General features: G+C 44.3%; 1 protein-coding gene across 1 annotated transcript in view; it reads left to right on the top strand.

The window, feature by feature from the left end:
* The window catches only part of LOC108886809 (ankyrin repeat and fibronectin type-III domain-containing protein 1), a 122,773-nt gene extending 107,847 nt beyond the window's left edge, over positions 1 to 14,926 (top strand). Inside the window, exons 12-24 of the mRNA XM_051066380.1 lie at positions 1,200 to 1,295; positions 4,416 to 4,523; positions 6,889 to 6,988; positions 7,246 to 7,378; positions 7,540 to 7,659; positions 7,755 to 7,970; positions 9,067 to 9,233; positions 9,366 to 9,516; positions 10,429 to 10,597; positions 10,681 to 10,847; positions 10,957 to 11,164; positions 11,258 to 11,994; positions 12,082 to 14,926. Of these exons, the coding sequence (XP_050922337.1) occupies positions 1,200 to 1,295; positions 4,416 to 4,523; positions 6,889 to 6,988; positions 7,246 to 7,378; positions 7,540 to 7,659; positions 7,755 to 7,970; positions 9,067 to 9,233; positions 9,366 to 9,516; positions 10,429 to 10,597; positions 10,681 to 10,847; positions 10,957 to 11,164; positions 11,258 to 11,994; positions 12,082 to 12,390 (2,681 nt within the window). The 3' untranslated portion in view covers positions 12,391 to 14,926. The remainder of the gene's footprint in view (positions 1 to 1,199; positions 1,296 to 4,415; positions 4,524 to 6,888; positions 6,989 to 7,245; positions 7,379 to 7,539; positions 7,660 to 7,754; positions 7,971 to 9,066; positions 9,234 to 9,365; positions 9,517 to 10,428; positions 10,598 to 10,680; positions 10,848 to 10,956; positions 11,165 to 11,257; positions 11,995 to 12,081) is intronic.
* Positions 14,927 to 23,591: the final 8,665 nt, after the last annotated feature.

Below are 23,591 nucleotides of genomic sequence, written 5' to 3'. Positions count from 1 at the left end.
TTACTGACAGTCTGAAATGAATCAGTATTTCACTGTGATCAATCAATCAGTACGAATCAGGAAAAGACTTAAGATTCCAGTTCAAGTTTTTTGTTTCATATTAATATAAATCTCTTAAATGTGTTGCTGTAACACCGGGAGCTGCTCCACCAAAAATAAATTTGACTCATTTTGAAGGTTTCCTGGATACACCATCTATCTATGTGCATTTATCCTCCCCTACACTCCTGCACATAAAACCATTCTCACATGAAGTCAGTCAGTCAAATAGACTTTTCCTCTGTTCCCACCTCACAACTACCAGATAAAAAGGATACAATCATGATTTATATGGTGGTTTATGGGTGACAAAGCAACACAAAGAACCACTAAAGTCTAGCTTCTCCAGCTGTTGGTGCTGACCGATAAAAAATTTAGAAGCTATTCTCCCACATGAAGGCCCCTGATATTATTTACATGCGAGCTTGAGGTGTTTGCTTAGCGACATTTGAAGGCATCTCCCAAGTGACACTTCTTTATTACATACATCAAACCCCACACATAAGTTGTAGTCACCATCAGTCCCAAACGATGGGGTTGAAAGACTTATGGCCTCGCTCAAAACACAATTGGAAAACATGGTTTATTTGTTTTTTTGTAAGTCTTGGCTCCTGACCATTCGTAAGCAACAGCTGCCAAACAGTCTCTGAAATGATAAAAAGAGCAGCTTGGTTGCCTGCCACCTGATTTATGTTTGGCATTTTTAAGCGGGCATGTAGACAAATGGACACTCCACTGGTTGTTTGTTATTGTGTGGGAGAAACCCGTCCACCCCACACCACCCAGCCCCATCTCCTCCATTTAAGACCCCTGCTGCCCGCCAAAGCTCGCCCCTGTCACATGACAGGGGTCAAGGCGAGGTCAGGAAGTGTCGGCGGCTGGTTTGATTGATCTGGCTGAGAAAGAAGAGACAGAGGCCTGCTGTCTGCGCACTGGGCACAGAGACAGACAGAGCTTCTTGATGGACCCTTCACCCTTCACGCACACACACACACACACACACACACACACTACAAAGGGACCTAGTAAAGACAAACAGATGCATTTAGCCATGTACATACATTTGTGGTTTTACACCTATATTTTCATATGCACTTTCCTTTTCAGACAAAGCTGTCTGCATACCAAATTTTGTCTTAATTGTCATGTGTCCTCTCCTTCCAGGGGACCTTATTACTATGTCCAGGTGTCAGCCTACAACATGAAGGGCTGGGGGCCTCCACTGATTTCCACCCCTGCCTGTGCTGTGCCTTCCAGTAAGTCTCTGTTGTGCGTATGCATGTGTGCATGTTCATGCATGTGACCAAATTTTTAAATAAAGCAAAACATAAAACTTCCACTTAACAACAGCTCCAGACAAGAGCCCCTGAAGGGTTTTGGCTGGCCTCGCTAAATTAACACCACTGCAAAATAGTTTTCACACAGGACTTAGCTGCAGAAATGTGTGTGTGTGTGTGTGTGTGTGTGTGTGTGGTGTGTGTGTGTGTGTGTGTGCGTGTTGTGTGTGTGTCCTGCATGAATGATACAATCTCTCATAGCTTTCCCACACATAAAGGGACTTGGACATTGCATCATTTCACATCCGCTCAATTGATTTGGTTTATTCCAACGTCATTCCAATGTTGCTTTGACAATATTAGGGGGGTGACAGCTGGGCCCTCCTTTGCCAGCAGGCTGGGTGGGTTTTGGGACCCCCACTGCGGACGTCAGTGAGTGTAACCATAGCCTCAGGATGGTGTTTGGGGGTTGGCTGGCAGAAGAAGCCGCCGGGGTTCAGCCAAGAAGTTAACCGTGAAGTCATGTGCAACAACAGCTGAGGTGTTGACTCACCACAGCAGCTCTGACCCTCTTTCTCCCTTCCGTCTCTATCTATCTATCTATCTATCTATCTATCTATCTATCTATCTATCTATCTATCTAAGGTTGAGGTTCTCGCATACAGTAAGTTACAAGCGACAGGCTGGGGACTTTAGAATGTTTTCTTTGTATATCTGTAGTTCTTATGTTTGAGATTACATTTTTTTGTTTGAAGTAAATTAATTTTGTAATATGAAATAATAAATGTAATGTATTTATGATTTATAAAATGATTCTCATGGTTGCTGCTTGTGTGCAGCTTGTAAAGTCTGTACAGTTGGTACACACCTACTGTAAGAGAGCAAACATAGGTACTGTGATTGTGGGCGTATTGGCACAGTCATGGCACATCTGGGGAACACATGGACACATTTGTCCTCATCAGCACACCATGTTTTTCAGCAAGTGTGTGTGTGTGTGTGTGTGTATGTGTGTCTTCATTTTAAGAAACTGGGCTTTCCCTCTCTTTTTTTTTTCTACTGTCCACCTCCCTCCCTCCCACCTCCCTCCCTCTCTCAGAGCTAATTTCGATGTTGCGTGTTTGTGTTTTCCATTTGGGCCTACCACTGGAAATATTTGCATGTCTGTGCTGTAGCGCGCGGCGCGGCCCCAACAGTGGGGGCCTTATACCAGCCCATGGATGCCCATTAAAGGGCCCGCTTGTCCTGTCGGGACAGGCACCTTTCCGGGAATAGAGCTCACCGTGTTTCAGCCCCACGCACCCTCCGGGGGGCTCCAGGAGAGGGAGTTGGTGTGGGGGTGATGGGGGGTGAAGGGGGTTGGGTGGCGGGTGATGGTGGTAGTTGGGGGGGTGGGGGGTTATCGCTGACACATCTTCCAGTGAGCAAGCAAAGATGCTGGCTCTCTAACACAGAAGGCAGAATGTTTTGAAAGACCGTTTTCTACGTATCTGGTCATCTATGACAAGGGAGGGGAAAGTGTGCATTTAAATGTTTTTATGATGGAGCGTTTGTCAGTGTGTTGGTATGATTTGGAAAGACAACAAAACAAAACACAGGAAGAAAAACGTAAAGAGGAATAAAAGGAGTCAGAGATAGAGTGTCTTTTGCTTCTAAGGCAGTAACGCAATGTGTGGTGTATTGCTTTCTTTACTTTCTGTCACTGGGCCAGCCACACAGTGTTTGTGTGTCACAGTACATGTGTGTGTGTGTGTGTGTGTGTGTGTGTGTGTGTGTGTGTGTGTGTACTGACATCTCAGCCCAAACTATGTGCAGGGCAGCCAGTTGCAGTGGTGCTCAGTGGGTCTGTCTGTCAGCCAACCACAGCTTTCTCACACTAGGGTGGGTGCTGTTTCCTATAGTACACACACTAGACCTGTTTGAGAAGCGGTCCGTCTCACACACCTCACACTCCTACTATTGGAAGCCTCAGGAACAGGGCCAGCCCAAGAATTTTTGGGGTCCCAATTTGATTAACCGCCTCCCAATCCCCTGACTGACCTCAGTTGGAGTCCCACAGATGTATGTGTCAACACAGTATAGCCCTACAATAATAAAAGTGTCAAATGATTATCTATTTTTATTACAGTGAAAATCACTAAAAGAAAGATAATTTATCAAGATGTATTGGAGTATTTTAGAACCTAAATGGTCTCTGAGAGCTTGTTGCTGAGTAGTGTGATTCTGACGCACGCTCCAAATGAACAAGTTTTCCATCAAAGTTCAAACAAGAAGTCAAGTTTATTTTCATCTCAGCTAAGTTATTGCTCCATGGTCAATAGATCCAGGTTCACCAGTTTCAAATAAACCAAATGATGGTGATGTATTCAAACATTCCACTGTCAGCACAATCCTATCCAAAAACTGTATGCTTCTCCCAGTAGCAACCTGGCTGTAATAAAAATCTTGAAAACCTTGCACACCAAAAAACAAGGAGTGACATATACACACACATATATATATATATATATATATACATATACATATACATATATATATATATATATATATACTGAGATACCTACCTTATACTTTATACCTTAATACCTAGTCTGTAGAATCAACCATACAACAGGCAATCCTGTATATCAGTATATCATTATGTACAGTGTTCCATTGAGTAAACTGAGTGAAGCTCTGAGACTTTACTCAGGCATAACGGTGAGCCAAATGATAATCACAGGATGCTAACATGCTCACAATGACAGTGTTAACATGCTGGTATACCAGATACAATGTTGATTACGTTCACCATCTTAGTTTAGCATGTTATTATGTGCTAATATGTACTAAACAAAAACAGCTGAGAATGATGGGAATGTCATCAAATTGACAATTACAGATTACGAAAGAGACTTTGCAGCCTCGTGGCAGCACAAAAGGAGTTATTGTTGAGATATGTTGGTGGTGGGTCGATGCCACTAACCTGGCTAATCTTCAAACTATAGCAGCACAGACAGCGCGTATCTGGAGATTCTGTATGTGCACCGTGAATCAAGATAAATGCAGAACATTGCTTGGTCACTTTTCTGATATCTTCTTTCTTACCTACATCTGCAGGTTGGAGAGACATCGATGGCCGTGCTCCGCGGCAGAGAGGCCAGAAGGAGGCACTGGACCAACTACTCGGACAGATAAAAGAAGCTCACCGCCACTGTGTCTGCCATGGTATCAACAGCTTTTTGATCGATGTTTACCTAAAAGACTGAAGAGTAATATGAGAGCTTTAATGTTTGTTGACCCTTAGTGAAACCCAAACCTGGTAGTGATAGTGACTTGATGTACTCATTGAACTAAATATGAACATGCTATATCTACTATACTGTATATTTAAAATTACTATTGGGTTTAACTATGGAATTACATGCAGTAAATTCTCAGCTAAACAAACAACTTGAGACTACATGACTGCAAATACACTTGACCCTAACCTTAAGATCAGTACTGGTATCAGTTGAAGTAAAGTTGAAGCTGAAGTGAAATGTACCCTGAACTGTGGCATGAGCTTCTGACATTAACCTGAGCTTCTGTCGTTTTCACTACGCCTGTCACATTTTAAACAAACACAACTGAATTTTCAGCCACCGTCGAGTTCATGTTTCAGAAATATTCTTGGCATAAACAAACATGAACATGAGCAATGGACGGTTCAGCTTGCAGGTGTAACGCGTCTCGCCAATTGCTGTGTTTCATCTCACCTTGACAGACACTTTACAATCTCAGGCACGACAAGTACTTTGGGGGCCATGTACAAGACAGCATGCCACCTCAAAAATAATACCCTCCCCTCTGTCTCAACAAACCCCCCCCACTCCACCCCACCCCGTATGCGTCTTTCCATGACTCAGCCTTTCCTCTGTTGAAAACTTCTCTCTCTCTCTGTGACAAAATGCAGATCAGATGCCGACTGTAAGTCGGTCCCATAAGTGTCAAAACCTGTCCACACTGACTCTTTTACATGACCACATTTAGCATTGAGCAAGTTGTCTCCCCTTTTCTCTCACACCCACAAGCCCAAACACACTCACCCACTTACTATTGTCCACTGTGGCCAGACCATATTTGCAATAGGGCAAGACGCAATATAATAGACGGTATTGAGTGGCTCTTGGTTCGTCAGACGGCGACTGATTGAGCTTGAGAGTTCAGGCACGGTAGCCAAGGTGGCGTGTCCCGGGGTCATGTTTGTTATTCCTGTAAGAGACGAGTCTTGGGCTGGAGTCAGGAGAGGGCATAAATTAACACTGACTACTGCTGCCCCCCCTCCTAACCCCCAACCCCCTTACAGCCCGCCAGTCGTCCTGTCTACTGTCCATACATATACACACTGACTGACAGACAGGCACACACATAGATACACATGTACGTGAACAGACACAAATATTCATGTACATGCTCTCTTGTTCAACTCTGTCCTTCTCCCACATGATCGTGTACATACCCCCCACCCCACCCCTCCATCGCAGCCCGGCTTATAGGCCGTGCCACCTTCTCCCTCTTATCCAAACACTATTAATTAAACTTTGAAAGAGGCCTTGACTAACACAGGCACCCCAGCAGTCGGCCCTACTTGTCTGTCTTACTCAGTGTCAAACAGGGACTGAGGCCAGGAAGGCTGGGGCTGAACAGACTCGTGAGTGGAGAGAAGTTTGGGGAGGCGAGAGGGGTCGAGGGGTGCTGTTTTTTCTTGTTACTCCACCTCGGCTCTTCCACCTGAAGAGAAAATTAGTTCTTTTCGAGTCCTGAATGGGGGGATTTATTGACTTTAAGTGGCCTGGGGCTGGAGTAAGATCACCTGGGGAGGGGAGGAGAGGGGGAGGGAATCTGCGAAGGGTTCGGGACTCAAGGTTTCTAATGAGTTGGGAGGTGCGTTATCTCACCAACAGGCGCCCACACAAACACACACACATACATATATACACACGCCTCTCTCTCTCGCCTCCAACCCCCTCCAGGCCCACTAAAAATAAACATGTCCCCACAGACTTAACTGACCTCCCTGTCAGTGAGTGGCAAAGGGTTAAGACACATACAGACACACACACACACAAATTACTACAGCTCCTTGGCTCCACGCATATGGCTCTAGCTCAAGACATGCCATGCTCCAGCAGCTATAGTATGTGCAGGTAAACATACACACACACATACATATACACACAGTTAGTGTCCCTCAGGGGACTTGAGAGCTAGTGGTTCCCTCAAGGCCCATAGTCTGCTGCTGGCAGCCGGCATGACTGTCAAATGGTGCCGCGCCACTGGAGCGCATGAAATGTCGAAAAACATTCCACTCCAACCGTGTTGTTGGACATGTCAAGTTTGTTGTCAATTAAGTAACAGCCTGTCACTGGAAGAGATATTTCTAGAGTTTGTCAGGACAGAGGTTTTCATTGGTGTTAGTGAGAAAATGTTTGTCATAAGTTCCCAGATTTTGTGCATCAAGAGCATCAGTGTACTCATTCAAAAGAGGTAATCTGACTCACTTGTCATGGAATTAATTAAAACCTTTCTCTTTTCTCTCTTGTCCACACAGAACAGTGTAAAGCTCCACCACAAGGCAGGAAGCACTCAGTATCCAAAAGCTTGCGCCACCTCTTCCAACCCACCAGCAAATTTGTTAAAAGCTTGAAAAGGTAGAAAATCTTTCTGTTTGTATTTTTCTTGGTTCTTTTTGTACAGAACACATGATACTCATTATTGAATATCAAAGATACAATGGCTTTGCGTCATGAGTGTGTCATGATTTCCACACCAGCAGCGAGCCTTTTCGGTCCAATTATCACATTTTTAATGATGTGTATTTATTTTATTAACCGCATTTTGTGCTACAATGAATGCATGTGTAGTTTTTCTACTATAACACATGTGCTTTTCCTTTGTTACTCTCCAGAGGTCTCTATCTGACATCCATATTCTACAGAGACGACAACGTGTTGGTGACTCCAGAGGATCAGATTCCTATTGTGGAGGTTGAAGATTCCTATTCCAGTTCACTCATGCAGGACTTCCTCTGGTTTACCAAGGTAGACATGTCTCAGACAGTTGATGACACATTGCAAACCCACTAATACAAAAATCTATCAATGAACAAATAAACAGGCATTATTTACCCAGTGATATTAGGCTAATTAACGTGTAGTAATTGTGGAAATTCTTTTGTTGTGTGTTTTTGTCCCTGCACCAGGTATCTTATCTGTGGGAGGAGATTCCCTGGCTGCAGCAGTGTCTCAGTCCCTCCCAGTCATCCTGTTCCTGTACTCTGCAGACACGCCTCAAGATGCTGCAGGCTGTGTCCCATCTACAGGTACTGACAATACTCTGTAGACTCACCATCAGTATCACAAACGATTTGTAACGGACAATGTGAAATTACAGTTATTGCCTGATGTCATTGCTCAGGGAATGCTGGGAACCCAGGACCTTGGTCAGGTTTATCTTGAGCCAATTAAAGACAAGCATGGTAACGCCCTGCTGGTGCTCCTAAAGGATATGAATGCCTGTCCCAACCTGGATGGGGTACGCTGGACGCAGCTTTGTAAACTCCAGCTCCAACGCAAGTCCATCTCATCCCCCGAAGAGCCCACCGCCTTGGACATGCTCCTCATCACACTCCATGTGAGTCCTTCAGGGAAGAGAAGTTCAGTATTGGAAATTATTTTTTTTTTTGTGCTTTTGTTTTGGAGACAGGCTGCTTCCACAGCAGTCAGGAATGGTAGGAGGGTTTGTCAGCAGTGGTTGTGGTTTTTATCAGGCTCATTCTTTGCATTTTTTTGTTACCCGGAGATTTAGCAAGATGAAACAGTGTAGTGTAAGGCACTTTGTCAACAACAAAATGCCCCAAAAATCACTGGAAAACATTTATTTATTGAAATTGCTGTAATGTTTTTAAACTCTCATTCACAGAAAACCAGTAAACATGAGGCTCTGTGGCTGAAACAATAGGACTGTAAATTGAAATGTGCTTCCAATTATGAGTGCTGCTTGTGCAGACACTCTTTATTTAGACAAACTTTAATCATCATGACTCCGCTCTTCCATTTGTTACCTTCTTTGTAAGGACACATATTGAATTGACATTAATTAAAATGGCAAATTTCAGGTCAAATTGTGACTCCCTGCCAACCCAGCATGAATGTTAATCATCTCAAAGTCAGTACTTTTAAAGTTGTTCTTATAGACACTGGTATTTTGATTTGAATTTCAGCGTGGTGGACAAGATGATGATAATCTAGCTAATTGTTGTTGTTTTGTGTTTTGTAACTATTGCTGTGTGGCTGTTTTGTTCACGGCCACAATCTGGAAACCGACCACAAGTTGATTTTGTCTATATAGCCCGGTAAACTTGATACCATTGTTGCAATGCTGTTTTGTCTCCAGTGGTAGTTGGTTTGTCCTTGTGGTTCCAAAACAATGGTGGAGACTCCCTTTGGCAAAACCACAGTTCACTGAAATATTTGTTTTGTGGCCAGTTATGAACAAATTGTATGATGAAATACACAAAAATGTGCTGATGGGCTATTTTGCAGTGCTGACTTCCACTTTAAACACTTTAAACTGAAGTCTCTCAAGGACTAACAACAGGAAAACATGAGAGCAGCATCTTTTAAATGAATGTGGGAGAAAATTGGAAACAGTATTGCCACACAATCAACCCCAGTCAGCACTACCACACTGTTTTCTTACCTAGTTTCTGTCCACCTGCTGTTCCCAGGAGAAGCTGGCGTATCACAGGCGGAGCAGGAAGCTGTTGTCTCCAGGCTTGTACCTGGGCTACCTGAAGCTGTGTACATCAGTGGAGCAGATTAGAGCACTGGTGCCTCAGAAACTCCCCAACGTCCTCTGTCACACAAAGATTCGAGACAACAGTAACGTGTCCAGGTGGGGAAATTTGGCCAGTTAATGTGGCTCAGTGTACTTGGGATGGTCACGTGGTGCAGTGGGTTTTACATTGACATATGCACCTTTGTTGCATTTCTGCAAACGCATGTTTTACACATATGTTGCATTTAGAGAGGAGTGGCAGTGGCTGCAGGCCCTCAGCTCTCTTGATGAGTCGTTGGAAATGGACCACGACATACAGAGCGCTCCACATCGCCTCCTACAGGACCTACGCGGCGCCATCAAGGACCTAATGGCCCACATCAATGTCCCCGGCAATCAGGTCAGAGTCAAACTGAAAACAGAAAGTCAAACTGTGTGACTTCATCAATAAGCGTAATAAAGTTTTATAGTTGGAATGCAAATTTTCGTACTTTGTGCAGAATAATATTGACTGATACCATGGAACCAGTAGAAAGAAGCCAAGTTCCAGAGGCAGGCAGTAGCTAGAGCTCAAAGCAATGAAAAGGATTCCAAAGGATATTCAGCCAGTTCTGGTTAGACCACTAATTCTACATGATTTCTGTAAAAGAACACGGTTTGAATTCCAGCACAATAGCAATCATTGTCCATTTGGCTTTAACCTTTTACCACCCACTATTCTACCCATGGGACACTGCTACTATGTACTATTAAAAGTGGCATTAATATAAACATTAGTATGGACAGTAGATTAATATATGTATCGACACACAGGCTATTATCAGAATGAATAACTGAAACCTTCAGTATGTTGTTTCCAGACAGGATGGATGTTAAAAAAAGCTTAAAAACAACAAATATTGCTTTAGTACTAAGATACTTTTACCCTTGACTTGTTCCACAATAGAGCCCAACAGTGTATTAGTGATATGCAATAACCTCTAATTATAGCAAACCATGCAGTTGTTATATTCCTTACTTTTCATTCCACTAGTGGAGTTTGAGCGTCTGGTTCTACTTTCAAGATACTTAAATGAGTGAAAACTGACTTCATGGTGGCCTAGAAGTCTATAATCCATACACTGTAGCTGTGACATCTGTGGTTTGAGTGCAGCCAGGGACTCGCTCTTTTACTACCATCTATCAGCTAAGGGCAGAAATGGCTTTAGAATTTAATCTTTAAAAATGAGTATGACCTGTGGATGGACAGTGGATTTTGAGGTTGGTCAGGCTTACACAGGTCCACTGAGATTGTCTGTCTCTACGTGTCTAGGCACAGGACTTCCGTATCTACAGTCAGGAAGTTTTGGAGTTTGGGGAGAAAGTGTCGTTCCTGCTCCTCCTGCCACCTTCAGATGAAGTGTGCACAGCCCCTGGTCAGAACAACCCATACTCCCCCCGCTCTGGCTTCCTCACCCTGCCCCTGCAGATCTTTGAACTGGGTCAGTATACACAGTATATACTGCTTTTTCTATACGTTTCTGTATTTACTGGCACGGCGTTCAATTTTTTTTTCCTCCCACAGTCCACTTTAATGCCTACTGCCCCAGTTTCATTGGCCAGTACTGCAGAGTGTCAGCTTTGCTGGAGCTGGAGTCCCTCATGTCCCAGCAGGCACTGAGGGAAGCCTTCTCTGAGGCCGAGCTCCTCACAGCTAAGAAGAAACACCAGCAGGTTCAAGAGCACATGCAGGTAGGGACCAGTCAGCCTGTAACAACATACTTCTCTGAAGTCTCGGTATGTGGTTTCTTGTAGTCTGCTACTGAGATTAACTATTGTGATGTCACTGACTGTACCACAGCAAATGGAAGAGGTGTGGCGGGATGCAAGGTGGATTATGGACGCCTTGCAGTATGCCCGCTACAAGCAGCCCACAGGAGGCATCTCTGTAAGCTGGATAATTGACTTCTCCAAGGAAGTGATGCCTGACAAGCCCCCCTCCACCTCCTCTCAGCCTGACTTCATGCCCTCCCCCTTGCCTTCACCTGAACCCTGCCACAAGCACTCAGGTCATACCAAAAAAAAAAGTTATAAATGATAAAATTCTGATGTTCTAATATAATTTTGCTCAGATTGCTAATTTATTTTTTGGCATCCTGCAGATTTTGCTGGACTGTCAGATGAGGAGGGCTCCTCTGAGGTCTTCCTCACCACCGACAGTGACTATGACTCCAGTCGTGCCCAGAGCCCCCGTGAGCTGGACCTGCTGCCCCCCTCGCCTCTCTCATCCTCCGCGCCCCTGGAGCCTCGTGGCTTCCTGCGCAGCGATGGGAGTGGCTCGGGAGGAGGGATGTGTCTCAGCAGTGGAGGCGGACGTGGAGGGGGAGCGCTGAGGGATTCCACGCCAGACGTCCTCCAGGCCTCAGAGCCGCAGCACGGGAGGGAAGCTGAACGCTGTGGGGTAGGAGGAGGAGTCCGGTGTGGAGGAGAAAGACGGAGGGGGGCCCCGGAGCTGTTTGACAGTGACTTTATCCTGCCCAGCAGGCAGATCGAGCTGTTGCACATCACAGAGAAGAGACAGGCCTTCTGTGTGAGAACCAGCAGCCTGGAGTTTCCCTCCACCACCTCAGCCCACCACCAGCCTTACTCCTACCGCACCACTTGCCCCTCACCCTCCACCTCACCACAGCGAAGGTGGCACAGGCCCTCGTCAGTAGACCGCTGTTGCTCTGCCGAGCGCTGCTTACCACAGCTCCCACCAGCGCGTACGTTATCAGAGGACAGCGGCACCCAGAGACTCTCCTCACCATCACCTGCTGCCCTCAGGAAAGGCTGTCACGCCACACTCAGAGTGTACCCACAGTATCGCACAGGCCTGCCGAAGGAGACCAGTGTTAAGGTATTGATATGTTTTAACGTAATTCCGTTGTTTTGTTTGTAACATGCTGGCAAAAGCTGATTGGTTTCTTCTTCTCCTGCACTTCAGCTTTGCGTAACTCCAGGTACATCAGCGCAGGAGATGGTCCAACTGGTGGTGCAGGAGATGAACGTTGTGTCTCGGCGATTGCTCGGCAGCAGTGGAGGGAGCGGGGAACAGGAGCGGTGCGTGTACTACGGTCCCGAACAGTTGAAGCACTTCGGCCTCGTGCTGGTTGTGGACAACAGAGAAAAGTGGCTCCAGGATGACTTCTGTCCCCTGGAACTCCAGAACCCCTGGCTGAGGGGAAAACTGTGCGTTCGGATTAAGGAGTACTCGCCACTAGCACTCAAACACAGCCTGGCCACCACGGTGTGATGCTTCCAGGAGAGAGAGAGAGAGAAAGAGACAGAGAGAGAAATGTTTAAGATGCCATGTGCATATTGAAATTAGGGAACTGTTACATTTGTACAAACTGTCCACAGACTCCTAAATTTTACACTATTTTCACTCTCGATGTGGTGTTACCGTCCACAACTGCAGCTATAACATGTCATATTTTTGCTGTGTTCTTGATATCTGAAATGCTACTCTGAGAATCTGTTTCCATGAAATGTGTTCTCCCGTACATGACCTTTTTTATTAACATCAGAGACCCTCATATGGACACCAAATGAACAATAACAAAACGGAACAAAGAGAAAATAGTTTTTTGTGCTGTCAGAAATCATCGGGATAAAGATTGTGATGCTGAGCAGCGAGATTAATGGAGCGTTGCTCTGACTTCTGGCATGATTGACGCGTTGCCAAATTGACGCGGGTAGCCATCTTCGTTCCCCCCCAGCCACACACGGACACGTCTTTTCCTATGAACTCTCTCATTGTGTCATTCCCAAAGAGCTGTCGGCTGCAGCCGCCCGGCCCCATGTTCCCAGGATGTGGGCTCTGGACCCAGCCCAGAGGGCAGGAAGGAAGGGAGAAGTACAGAGGGGGGCTGGCGTCTCCGCTTGGGGACGCAATCGGCCTGACGATTTGGCCCGTCAGCCTGTCACTCAACTGCACTTGGCCACTGTACTGTCTGGTAGTGAAGGAGCCAAGCAAGGGAGAGAGAGCTTAACAGAAAGTAAAAGAGAAAGAGAGAGAGAGAGAGAGAGAGAGAGAGAGAGAGAGAGGGCAAGGAGGAGGGTGGAGGCTGCATCTTTTAGACCCTGGCACTGGCTCTCTGGTGCTCTTTTTCTCCCTTTTGCAGCAGCAAATCCTCTGTATAGTAGACTCAGTCATAGTGTAGCTAACTAATATCATCATCTCTTCATGTGAAGTAACATAAAATAAAAACCAGCGAATTTGGATTTTTAAAACAGAAAAAAAAACAAGCAATACTTGACTCTTTCTGTTTGTCTGATTGATGGAAAAAAGCATGTATACCTTCCAGAATTGTGCTGAGTACATCTGAAGTACTGTAGTCATGCTGTGCTAAAAGTTAACCAGTTTAGTGTTTTGTTGTGTTTTGGTTCAGTGGTATTCCCAGATGCACCAGAAAGTGGTGCCCATCAGTCTAGAGCAGGGTTTCCCAAAGGGATTCTAGTGTGAAAGGGATGACTCAAGTTGTTAAGAGGCCAGGCATTTGTAAGCAAAGCCACACACTATATATTTTCAAAACTATGTCGAAATAAGTTATATATGACAGGATTTAACCGTAAGAGAATGTTTAAACCCCAGTGAAACGTGGCAGACAAACCACTACGACCTGTGAGGTGGGGATCATGTGACCAATGGAGACGGCTGTGAGTGGACTAGTTTTTGCTAGCCCTGCTAGCTTGTTTACCTGTGCTGTAGAAGACAGAGTCCTGGGAAAATAAGTAAAACTCTTACTTGGCTATCCCAGTCTTAGGTGTGACCCTCACTTTGCACAAAGTAGCAGTCTGTAGAGTTTCATGTAACACTTTCTGTGTCCAATATGTTTATAACCTAATTACCACTGGTGCAGATACTCTACTTTTCATATGAACCACATTAATTCTAATCAAACAATAAATCAGGCCTCTTAACAATATGAACTATCCTTTTTAGCTAATTTTTTTGGGAATTGTGTCAAGTTTTGGTTTTTCTTTTCACACCACAGTATAGTCTGTGAAACCTGTTTGAACCAGTGCAGTCTGAACATAGTTTATACATCTCATGCTAACAGAAATATATTTATTTTTTTCTATCAGCTGTTTTGCAGCATATGATTAATACTTCTTCCTGCTCTAAAAAGTCAACAAGGCTCAGCAACATCATACCATTATAATAACCTGCAGCATTTCCAAATGTAGCACTAGAAAGGTCCTTAAGTGGAGAGTCTGATGAGTGGAGTCAGTGGGCCTGGCCTCACTTACTGTAGCATTCCAGGTGGGGGTTAAACTGGTGTCTCTCAAAGTGTTTACAGAGTTTAGTTTCCTTACACCTTCAAAGATGTGTTTACGTGTAACTACTGTATAAAGATGTCTTAAGACAAACTGATGTTATAAGTTGTAATTGGTTTTACTGATGACTTGAACTTGTGTTAGAGCTTAGATGTCTTCTTTATTCACATCGTTAAAAGCTGTTTTTACGAGGGCCAACTGCAAAAACAAAATCACACAACCAGAAACCGAAGCGTGTACATAGACAAACAAGAACAGGGGATGAATGTACTGTATCTGCCCAAAATGTGAAAGTGAGTGAATGTGGGGCTGCCATCACTATAAAGGTCAGTGGAGTTATAGGCAGGACTCTGGCTGTAGATTGTGCAGAAAGGGAAGAAGGGGGTTTAAATTCCCTTTCTAGTCAGAAAAAAATTAAAGCCCCATGTTTACAAGGAGCTGTTGGCAGATCCATCAGGCCAAGTCATGAAGGAGACATCACGTCACTTTTTTAAAATCTATTTTTATTGAACAATAAATGAATATTACAAAATAAAAGCCTCGGCTGTTTATGTGGGTTTTCTTCTCTCTTAACAGATTGCTGCACATGAGTGTAGGAAGTCTCTAACCTTCAAGTGTGACCCACTGAGCAATAACAACATCTTTTATGTAATATTGACTTTATTACACTTCCTGTTTGAGAGATAAACGATTTATAGTGCATTAACTCCATTTAGTTCAAAAGCTGAAAATTCCATGAGGATCCGTGATATATTTTGGCGCACCTCGTCAGCCATAAGGAAGCATAACAAGCTTATATTTCAACTGTGTGCAGATCAGATTCTCTCTGGGGCTTATTCTTTTAGTTTGGAGTTTCATCCACATGTATGATACACTCCCCAAAAGCAGTCCATTCATCTGATATGAATGAGAATAAAGGACAAATAGAGGGCACTTGTTCCTACAGATGCTATACTGCAATGACCTCATCAGTATTTTGCCACCCAGTCGATGAAAACTGAATGGAGGGCAGCTGCAGACAGAATCTCACAGTTTAAGTAGTGGGCATGGCTGCATGAAGCCTACAGCGTGCGCTCACCAGGGATGAACAATGATGTTACTATTGCCTATGCTGAGGGGGTGTTTTTACCATAACTTTTCTTACTTTTCGCAATAGGCTCGAATGGAGTTGCATTTAGCATTAGAAAAATATCTGACATAATGACATCCCCTCCACCAGTTGTCAGGGTGATGTGCATTACATCAGTTTTACACTCTCAGTACAGTACTGTAAAGATGAGATATTCATGTCCGTAGAGTTATACTAACACTGAAAAAAATATAGTTATCCAAAACATACGAACATTTCGAAAGTATCCCATTCATATTCATAGGGATTAACAATTCAACTGAGAGGTAGACTATTATTGTTATAAAAAGAACTTTCTGCAGGAAGAAACAAGGAAAAAAGATCATTTGGTTGCTCTCATAACAGAACCAGGAACATAAACCAGAAACAGTTTTATTGCACATGAACCTTGGAAAATACAATTACACACCCTGTAAAATGACTGATGCAAAAAGCAAATTTGTTGCATTTTTGCTCAAGTTTCCTATTTTTTAAATGAAATCTAATCATCTGTATGTATTCATTTTAAGATGATACTGGTGTCAAGGCATTTATCTAGTCTGAGAGCACTTTATTTTAGGTTTATGATACAGGCTGAAAACCTGAAAAAAAGTGATGAGTGCAATACATACTGTAAATGCATTAAAGCAGACTGAATGGTTTGCTTCAATTCTTGTCAAAAATATGTTTAAATGTGTCCATTATCAAATGTACAGATGGACTGTTGAACTCTGAAATCAAACGATAAAAAGGAGTGCTTGAATATAAATAACATAGTCATGTGATTCACATCACCACAGCATATTTACATGCATATCTGTTTACATGTTGGAGGCTTGATCTGCTTGGTGGTGCAAAGAAAAATTTTAAAAACTTTAAGCACTAGAACTGAAAACTGTCAGCGTGTAGCAGAGTATGCGTTTTTGCATATACAGATAATACTTAATGTTGCATGGCGCTGTTATTCTACAGAGCATTAAAATGTTTTGTTGAATCATGATCCCAGGGTTGAATTCTGGCTGGCCAGGTTGCTTTCAGCAGGATCATATCACAGCGCTCCCTTGCTAGCACCATGTGTTTTTTCAGCCCTTGAGCAAATAAAATGCTGCATGCTTGCCTGTCAACAGATCCTACAAACACTAATGTGCAGATGGACACACAAACACGCGTTGATGCACACAGGCGGCACACACTCAGGAATCCAGATATATAGATGTGTAAATGCACATGTATACCATGTAGAAGATTTACACTTTTAAACTATTAACTAACAGATTCGCACACACTTCCCCAAGCAGCTTATCACACACAAATCATGCCATTTTGCATCCTTGCCAACACACTATGCCTTTAAGAGCAGCCCTTTACCGTTTATTGACAGTAACTTAAGAATTGTACTGGAATTCTGACACCTCCTAATTTTAAACCATCTGACTCCAGGAGGACCCGAGCTAAATATAACCCCTGGCATATATCTGAATACCTATAAAGAAAACATTCCAAAAACACTCTGAATAGTGGTTATTCATGCTCATAAAAGAGATTCAAAGTGGAGTATGCTTAGCTCAGGCGTAGCAACCCATGACTCATCGAAAAATCTGCAGCCAAGCCGCAAGAAGGAGAAGTTGTGTATCTGGGTGAATCATTTGATAGGTGATTTCGTCAGCACTTCCACTGGCAGAGAAGTGAGATTCAGAGGCTGTTAAGCTTCCGTCCTGGAGCTGGAAGAGTCCAACACTCTTAATTGCATGTGAGCCTGCACTCCGGCTTGTGAGTGGCTAAACTGATACGCCTGCAAAAACAGCAACCGGTGCATCTTGGAAGTGAGTGCTTCAGGCCCTGATCTGCTCCTCCATCTCAGAGTGTCCCACCACAGTGCTCTTAAACTTGACTCTACATGAGTTTGTTGAGGATTTAGGGGCCAGCGGGTTGGTCCCCACCTTGGCTACATAACCTTACTCACACAAATACACAAACATACACACACACACACTCAGGATGTTTCATTGACTTCCATTCATTGTGGAGAGCCTGACCCAAACCCTAACCCTAGCCTTAATATAACCTCAATTCACACCTTACCCCAAAACTTAAACAACTTCATAAATTGCGTTTTTACTCATGGTCCCCACAAGGACTACTGGTGTGAACAAGGTTGGTGTTTATACCATAAAAGTTCTCAGTGAGTACACACACACACACACACACACACCTGAAGATATACAACCTTCTAGCTCACTTTACATGAATTAGAAACACTTACCCTCCATCCATTTTATCCGTTATCTATACCTCTTATCCTTAAGGGTTGGCTGGGGGCTGAAGCCTATCCCAGCTGACATTGGGCGAGAGGTCAGGTACACCCTGAACAGGATTGTCAATCACAGGGCCAACACATATAGACAAACAACCATTCACACTCACATTCACACCTACGAGAAATTTAGAGTCACCAATTAACTTGCATGTCTTTGGACTGAGGGCGTTTTTCAACCAAACACACACAAAACACTAGCCTCGTATGTTTCAAATTTAATACAAGTCCAAACTATATCAGTTAGTTCAAATGTGAGCTGCTGCGACAGTTTTCTACTGACGCCACAGTGGCATCCCTCGTTCCTCTCCTTCTATTCTCTTTCTGCGGGGACGGATCACCTGTTTCACCCCCTCCCCTCCCCCCAGGCCCTCACATCCACCACTACTGCCACCACCACCCTCTAGCCTACCCTGCCTACCGCCAGCCGCTTTCGGCCTGGCACTTAGTAGAGGATTAGCTGCGGCATATACTGTATGCATGTGTATGCTAGTGTGTGTGTGTGTGTGTTTGCTGGGTGGGAAAAGTGAAGCCTGCCACTACTGCATCACTCATTTCTCTCTCTCGTTCTCTCTCCCTCTCTCTCTCTCTCCCTCCCTCCCCAGGGCCTATAAACCTTTAAAGCACCTATAAAACACTTGGCGAGGCCTTTTTGAAGTTTTTATGAAGATCTGGCTTTATTGTTCCCAAGAGATGAGCCCCGCTCCGCTGGCGCCTCGGAGCTTTCTGGAAGTGCCAGTGAATTCAGGAGGGGGGGCTGGGTGGTAGCAGAGGAGGGACTCCCAGGGAAGGAAGGGCTGGGAATGGGGGTGGGCACTGTGGAGCCTGTGTTTTTATGCCCCCCTGTGCATATGTGTGTAGTGTGTGGTACATATGTGTGTGTGTGTGTCAATGCCTGAACAGTGGCAGATGAGCTGCAGATGCAATGTGAACATCAACAGTGACAACTTTATCTTTGACCGTTGAGTTTATATCCTATTAGATTTAAGGCGCATTAGATCAAATACATGATAAGAAAAGTTCTAATAAAAGCAACACGTGTGCTCGAACATAAGCATGCATGTGTTGCGGCATGTGTGCATCTGCGTGCGCCTGTGTACGCGCTCACAGACGATTGGGGCCAGCAGGTTGCGTCCTTGTTGTTTGAAGTGGGGCTCTGTTATTCTCATAGAGCTAAATGAATGGAGCCGGACCCCCCTCCATCTGTCTGATCCAGCGGCACCGGCCCTCCTTCCCAAATCCCGGCTCCGACGCCCGACGCACCAGCCCCCTCAAAGGAACAGTTGGCAAACGGACGGCCCATTAAACAGGCGAGGGCGACAAGCCCTCACCTCTGAGCAACACTTGTAAGAGCAGAGAGAGAGAGATGGAACTGAGATAAAAGTAATCAAGAAGTATAGAGATTGTGTGTGTGCATTATAAGTATGAATGTATCTGTGAAATGCAAAACCTGGGGGCTTGTTAACACTTAAAAATGTGTGTGTGTGTGTGTGTGTGTGTGTGTGTGTGTGTGTGTGTGAGTGGGTGGGTGTGTGTGTGTGTGTCTGAGTGTTGGGAGTGGCAGTTACAACTCAGTGGCCATGACATTAGCCATGCTGGTGGCTTTGACTGTGCCTTTGCCCTCCACAACCCTCATTGTCACGAAGGTGTGTATTCTCACCTTCTAATCAAGGCGCTGACAGGAAAACGTCTTCTTTTCTTGAATGTCCTCAGTCATCTGGCCCTCATTTGGTAATCCACTTTGATTACTTGCCTGAGTAGAAGGTAGTAAATGGGAGGATTTGATTAAATCACTTGTTTATGTATTAAGTCCAGCTGTTTTTGTCATTAAACGTGGTTTTAATATATCTGGCTCCTGGTAACCGAGGAGATAATTGATCACAAATCAATGAAGTGTCCATTCCTGAGGTTTCTGAAAATGTTCTTTTAAGTAACCACATTTACACACATAAAACAGACACATCTGGTCATCAGCTAATCGCATGCATAGAGATGGCTCTCCAGCTTTATAAAGGAACCTCACATCTTGTCCTGTTGGAGGTCAAAGAAAAAACAATTCACTCAGCATCCTCGTCCCAACGCATCCCATGTCAGCCATTTGCCATTGTCCACACAGTTATGAACTGCACTTATTTGTTTGAAAGGGTTCCAAACTCCCCTCTCCCACCCTGTGTTTTGAATTCTGGGGAAAAAACAACAGTTTGGGTCTGCGACTGAAAGCTGGTTGCATGCAGAGTCTGCAGAGAGCCAACACTGATGACAATAAATAAAACATAAAAAAATAAAAGAACTCCAAGAAGCAGACAAAGATGGGAGAAGGAAGGGGCAGTAAAGGACCAGCTGAGGGTATTCTGTGTTCGCTCTCAGTATCCCGCGCCTGGCAAACAACCTGAAAGCAATTTATTTTCTTTCCCCAGACATTAAGGATCAAATCCATGTTAGTCATTCACATAAAAGGGTCTCAAAAAGAAAGGAAAGGAGGGAAGAGAAAAACACCAGCTTGGCTTGGTGTGTGTGTGTGTGTGTGTAAGTGAGGACTTGGAGAATTCAGGTACCTCAGAATAAAAGGTTTGGCGACACAAAAACGAGAGAACATGGCACGAGAGAACATTCAGAAAATGCTAAGAAATAAGAAAAAGGACAAATCTTACATTTCACCCGAATGCTGTGACTGATGGGGTTTTACCCTACACACGCACGCACACACACACATTCACACATACATCCATATTAACCCCAGCTCCAGCCCCCTTTGTGCAAAGGATGATGTCATGCCTTCTGAAAACATGTGGGGGGCGGCGTCGGGGGGTTTAGGGGGGATTCCTTTGGTCCTTTCAAGTTTGCAGGAGGAGCCTTGGGCCACGGCAGGGTAGACAGTTCGAGGGCAGGAGGCTCAACGCTGCCACCACCACCACCACCACCACCCCCCCCCCCAGACTCCATCCCACCCCACCCTAGCAAGCAGTCACATTAGGCACGCTCCGGCCATGCCATCAAAGGCCCGGCTCACAGCACACACACAACACACTCACACACTTGCATCTGCACACACAAAAATATACATGCACGCAGTTGCTTACCCGACTGCATGTACAAACCCAGAGACACTCACTCTGACACAAGTCAAACAAGCATGTTCACACTCCGATGAAACAAACGCGTGCCTAAAAATAACAACACACATGCATGCACACACGAAGGACGTACACACCACGCGCACACACACATACACACACACACACTCGCATACCGACAGATCAAACACGCACACACTTCAATCATGCCCACCCTCCTCTGCCCCCCTCCCCCGGCTGTGTTATTGTTTTGAAAATATGATTGCGGTGACGGATGGGGTGGGGAGAGGAGAGGGCTCTGGCAGGGGCGAGTGGCAGGGCCCCTCTATTGTCCCCGACCAGTGTGAGTCTGTGTCCATAGCTATAGAAACTGGGGCCACACTGGGAAGGCATGCTTTCATCTCCACCACAGGCTCACCGCTGGCAATAAGGGGTCAAATAAATCCCCCTGGATGCAGTGAGGGGGGGGTGGGTTGCAGGCACACACACACACACACACACACACACACGCTGAACATGTTTACCTGAGCTATCTCATGTTCACACTGAAATGGATGGATGTAGGTCTTCAGTCATAAGCTTGAGACACACTTCAACTTATCAGTGTTTGAGTTGTGCACTGTGTTGTTCCGTATGTATTTTCTCATTGAGATGTGTGTTTTGTACAGCAATGTAATGTATGTGTTGTATAGTAGAGTTTTGTATATTTTAAAGGTGTATCTAGGGACAGGCATCTGCTTGTTAAGTCGTGACGTCACGATTGATGAAAATACTGTTTCCAGGTCCAACTTCACCCAGGCTCACCTTTTTTCAAGATGCTGTGTCCTGTGTTGTTTGAATAGATCTGAGTCCCAAAAAAAATATTTAGTTGTCACTCTGTTTTCCTTGTAATGAGAAAGAGAAGAGGAATGGTAAAATTTTTCAAACAAATGAAGACAAACAAATTTTGACCCCAGTGGGTGCTAACGTTAGCCAGCTAACCAAGCTAACATTTGTACCAGTTAGCACTTGCTGGTGGTGTTCATGGGGTGTTTCTTGGTATGAGCCCACATCTTGTTTCAGTTGTCAGCTGGCCTTAGGAAGCTATCTCCATCCAGCTATGGTGAAAGTAGATGGCCATAATTAACTATTTTCAATGTTAGTGGGGAGCACAGAAAAGGACAACCAAAACATGAAGATGTGGGCTCATACCAACCTTACAAAACTCATATCTTTTCAAGCAGGTGCTAACGTTAGCTAGCTGGCATCAAACTTTGTTTTTCTTCGTTCATTTAAAAACTGTAACTTATCAACTGCAACCATTTCCTCCTCTCTGTCTCGTCACAAGGAAACTGAGATTGGATTCTTGTACCCATGGAATCCAAGGTTACAACTTCAGATGATTTACTTTGTCCGACCAACGGTCCAAAACCCAAAGATATTCAGTTTACTGAATATCAAATATGTTCACATTCGAGAGGCTGAAACCTCTTGATTATCAAACTAGTTGCAATGATTAATTTTCCATTGATTGAGTAATTGATTAATTGGCTAATTATTGCATCACTGTAGTATGTCAAACTGAGCTACAACCTCAGAAACACTGTAATTTCTTTCAGTGCTTCTGGTTCAAGCACCACTTCAGCTTTGTTCAGTGTTTCAACTGTTCCTACAACTGATTATTTTAGTGTGTGTGTGTGTGTGTGTGTGTATGTGTTTCAGCTATTGTGGTTACATGGATACTTTTCAAAAATGCCAAAGGCTCAACATTTTTAACACATTTAAGCTGTTTCAAATGTTTCCACTGCAATAACATAACACATTTTTTGATTCAACTTCCAAGAGAATAAAAGCCCTTGCCATGAAATGCCATCTCCATTTTGATATCACTGAAATCTCAAGTATTAGTACTTTAATCTCATTTTGTACAATGTCTTACATGAAAGAGAAGAGACCCTCGTCTTATCACATCAAAGGCGGTCTGCGTCACTTTGGGTAAACGCGCCCTGAGCATGGAGCACATGTAACACAGGATCACGATGTTGATCATCAGGATTCACGATGTCTTGTGACATTCCAGACTAGCAGACTGCGCACACACGCACACACTGTATACACAAACAAAGACATGCAAAACTGTACAGACATGCTCTCTGACACACACTGTCAGCGCTGTCAGCAACACGCTCACACATGCAAATAAATAAGCTCTCACTCAAATACATAGAAAACAGTCCTCTGCAGAATGTGGATTTGACTGAAACCATTTTCTCAAAGGATATTCGTGACTCACACTGACCAGACTGTTTGATGAACCTGCCATCATCATCCTCCTCCACTCTTCTTCCCTGGGGTTTTATCACATATATCCATCTCGGCTACATCATCATCCAAGCCCTGAGCCCTGCCCTGCTGAGGACCAAAACCCTTACAGATTAATGCCAGACACACTGCATTATAATGGTGTGTGTGTGTGTGTGTGTGTGTGTGTATACACCCACAGCCCTGCATGAAGTTGTAAGAGCTGTGTTACGGCCTAGTGTTAGGGGCATAGTTCGATCAATTGACCAAATATTAGACAGACATGTAAATAGTGGCTGGAGCCGATCAGATCACAGGTTTCTCAGTCTCTTTCACACACACGCATACACAAAATGTTCATATTGTGATATAATGGCTCAGAAAGGCTCATGTTGACA

This window comes from Lates calcarifer, linkage group LG23, assembly GCF_001640805.2.
Source record: "Lates calcarifer isolate ASB-BC8 linkage group LG23, TLL_Latcal_v3, whole genome shotgun sequence".
Classification (NCBI taxonomy): domain Eukaryota; kingdom Metazoa; phylum Chordata; class Actinopteri; family Centropomidae; genus Lates; species Lates calcarifer.
The sequence above is the reverse complement of the archived record's forward strand: the minus strand, read 5'-3'. Positions and strand labels throughout refer to the sequence as shown.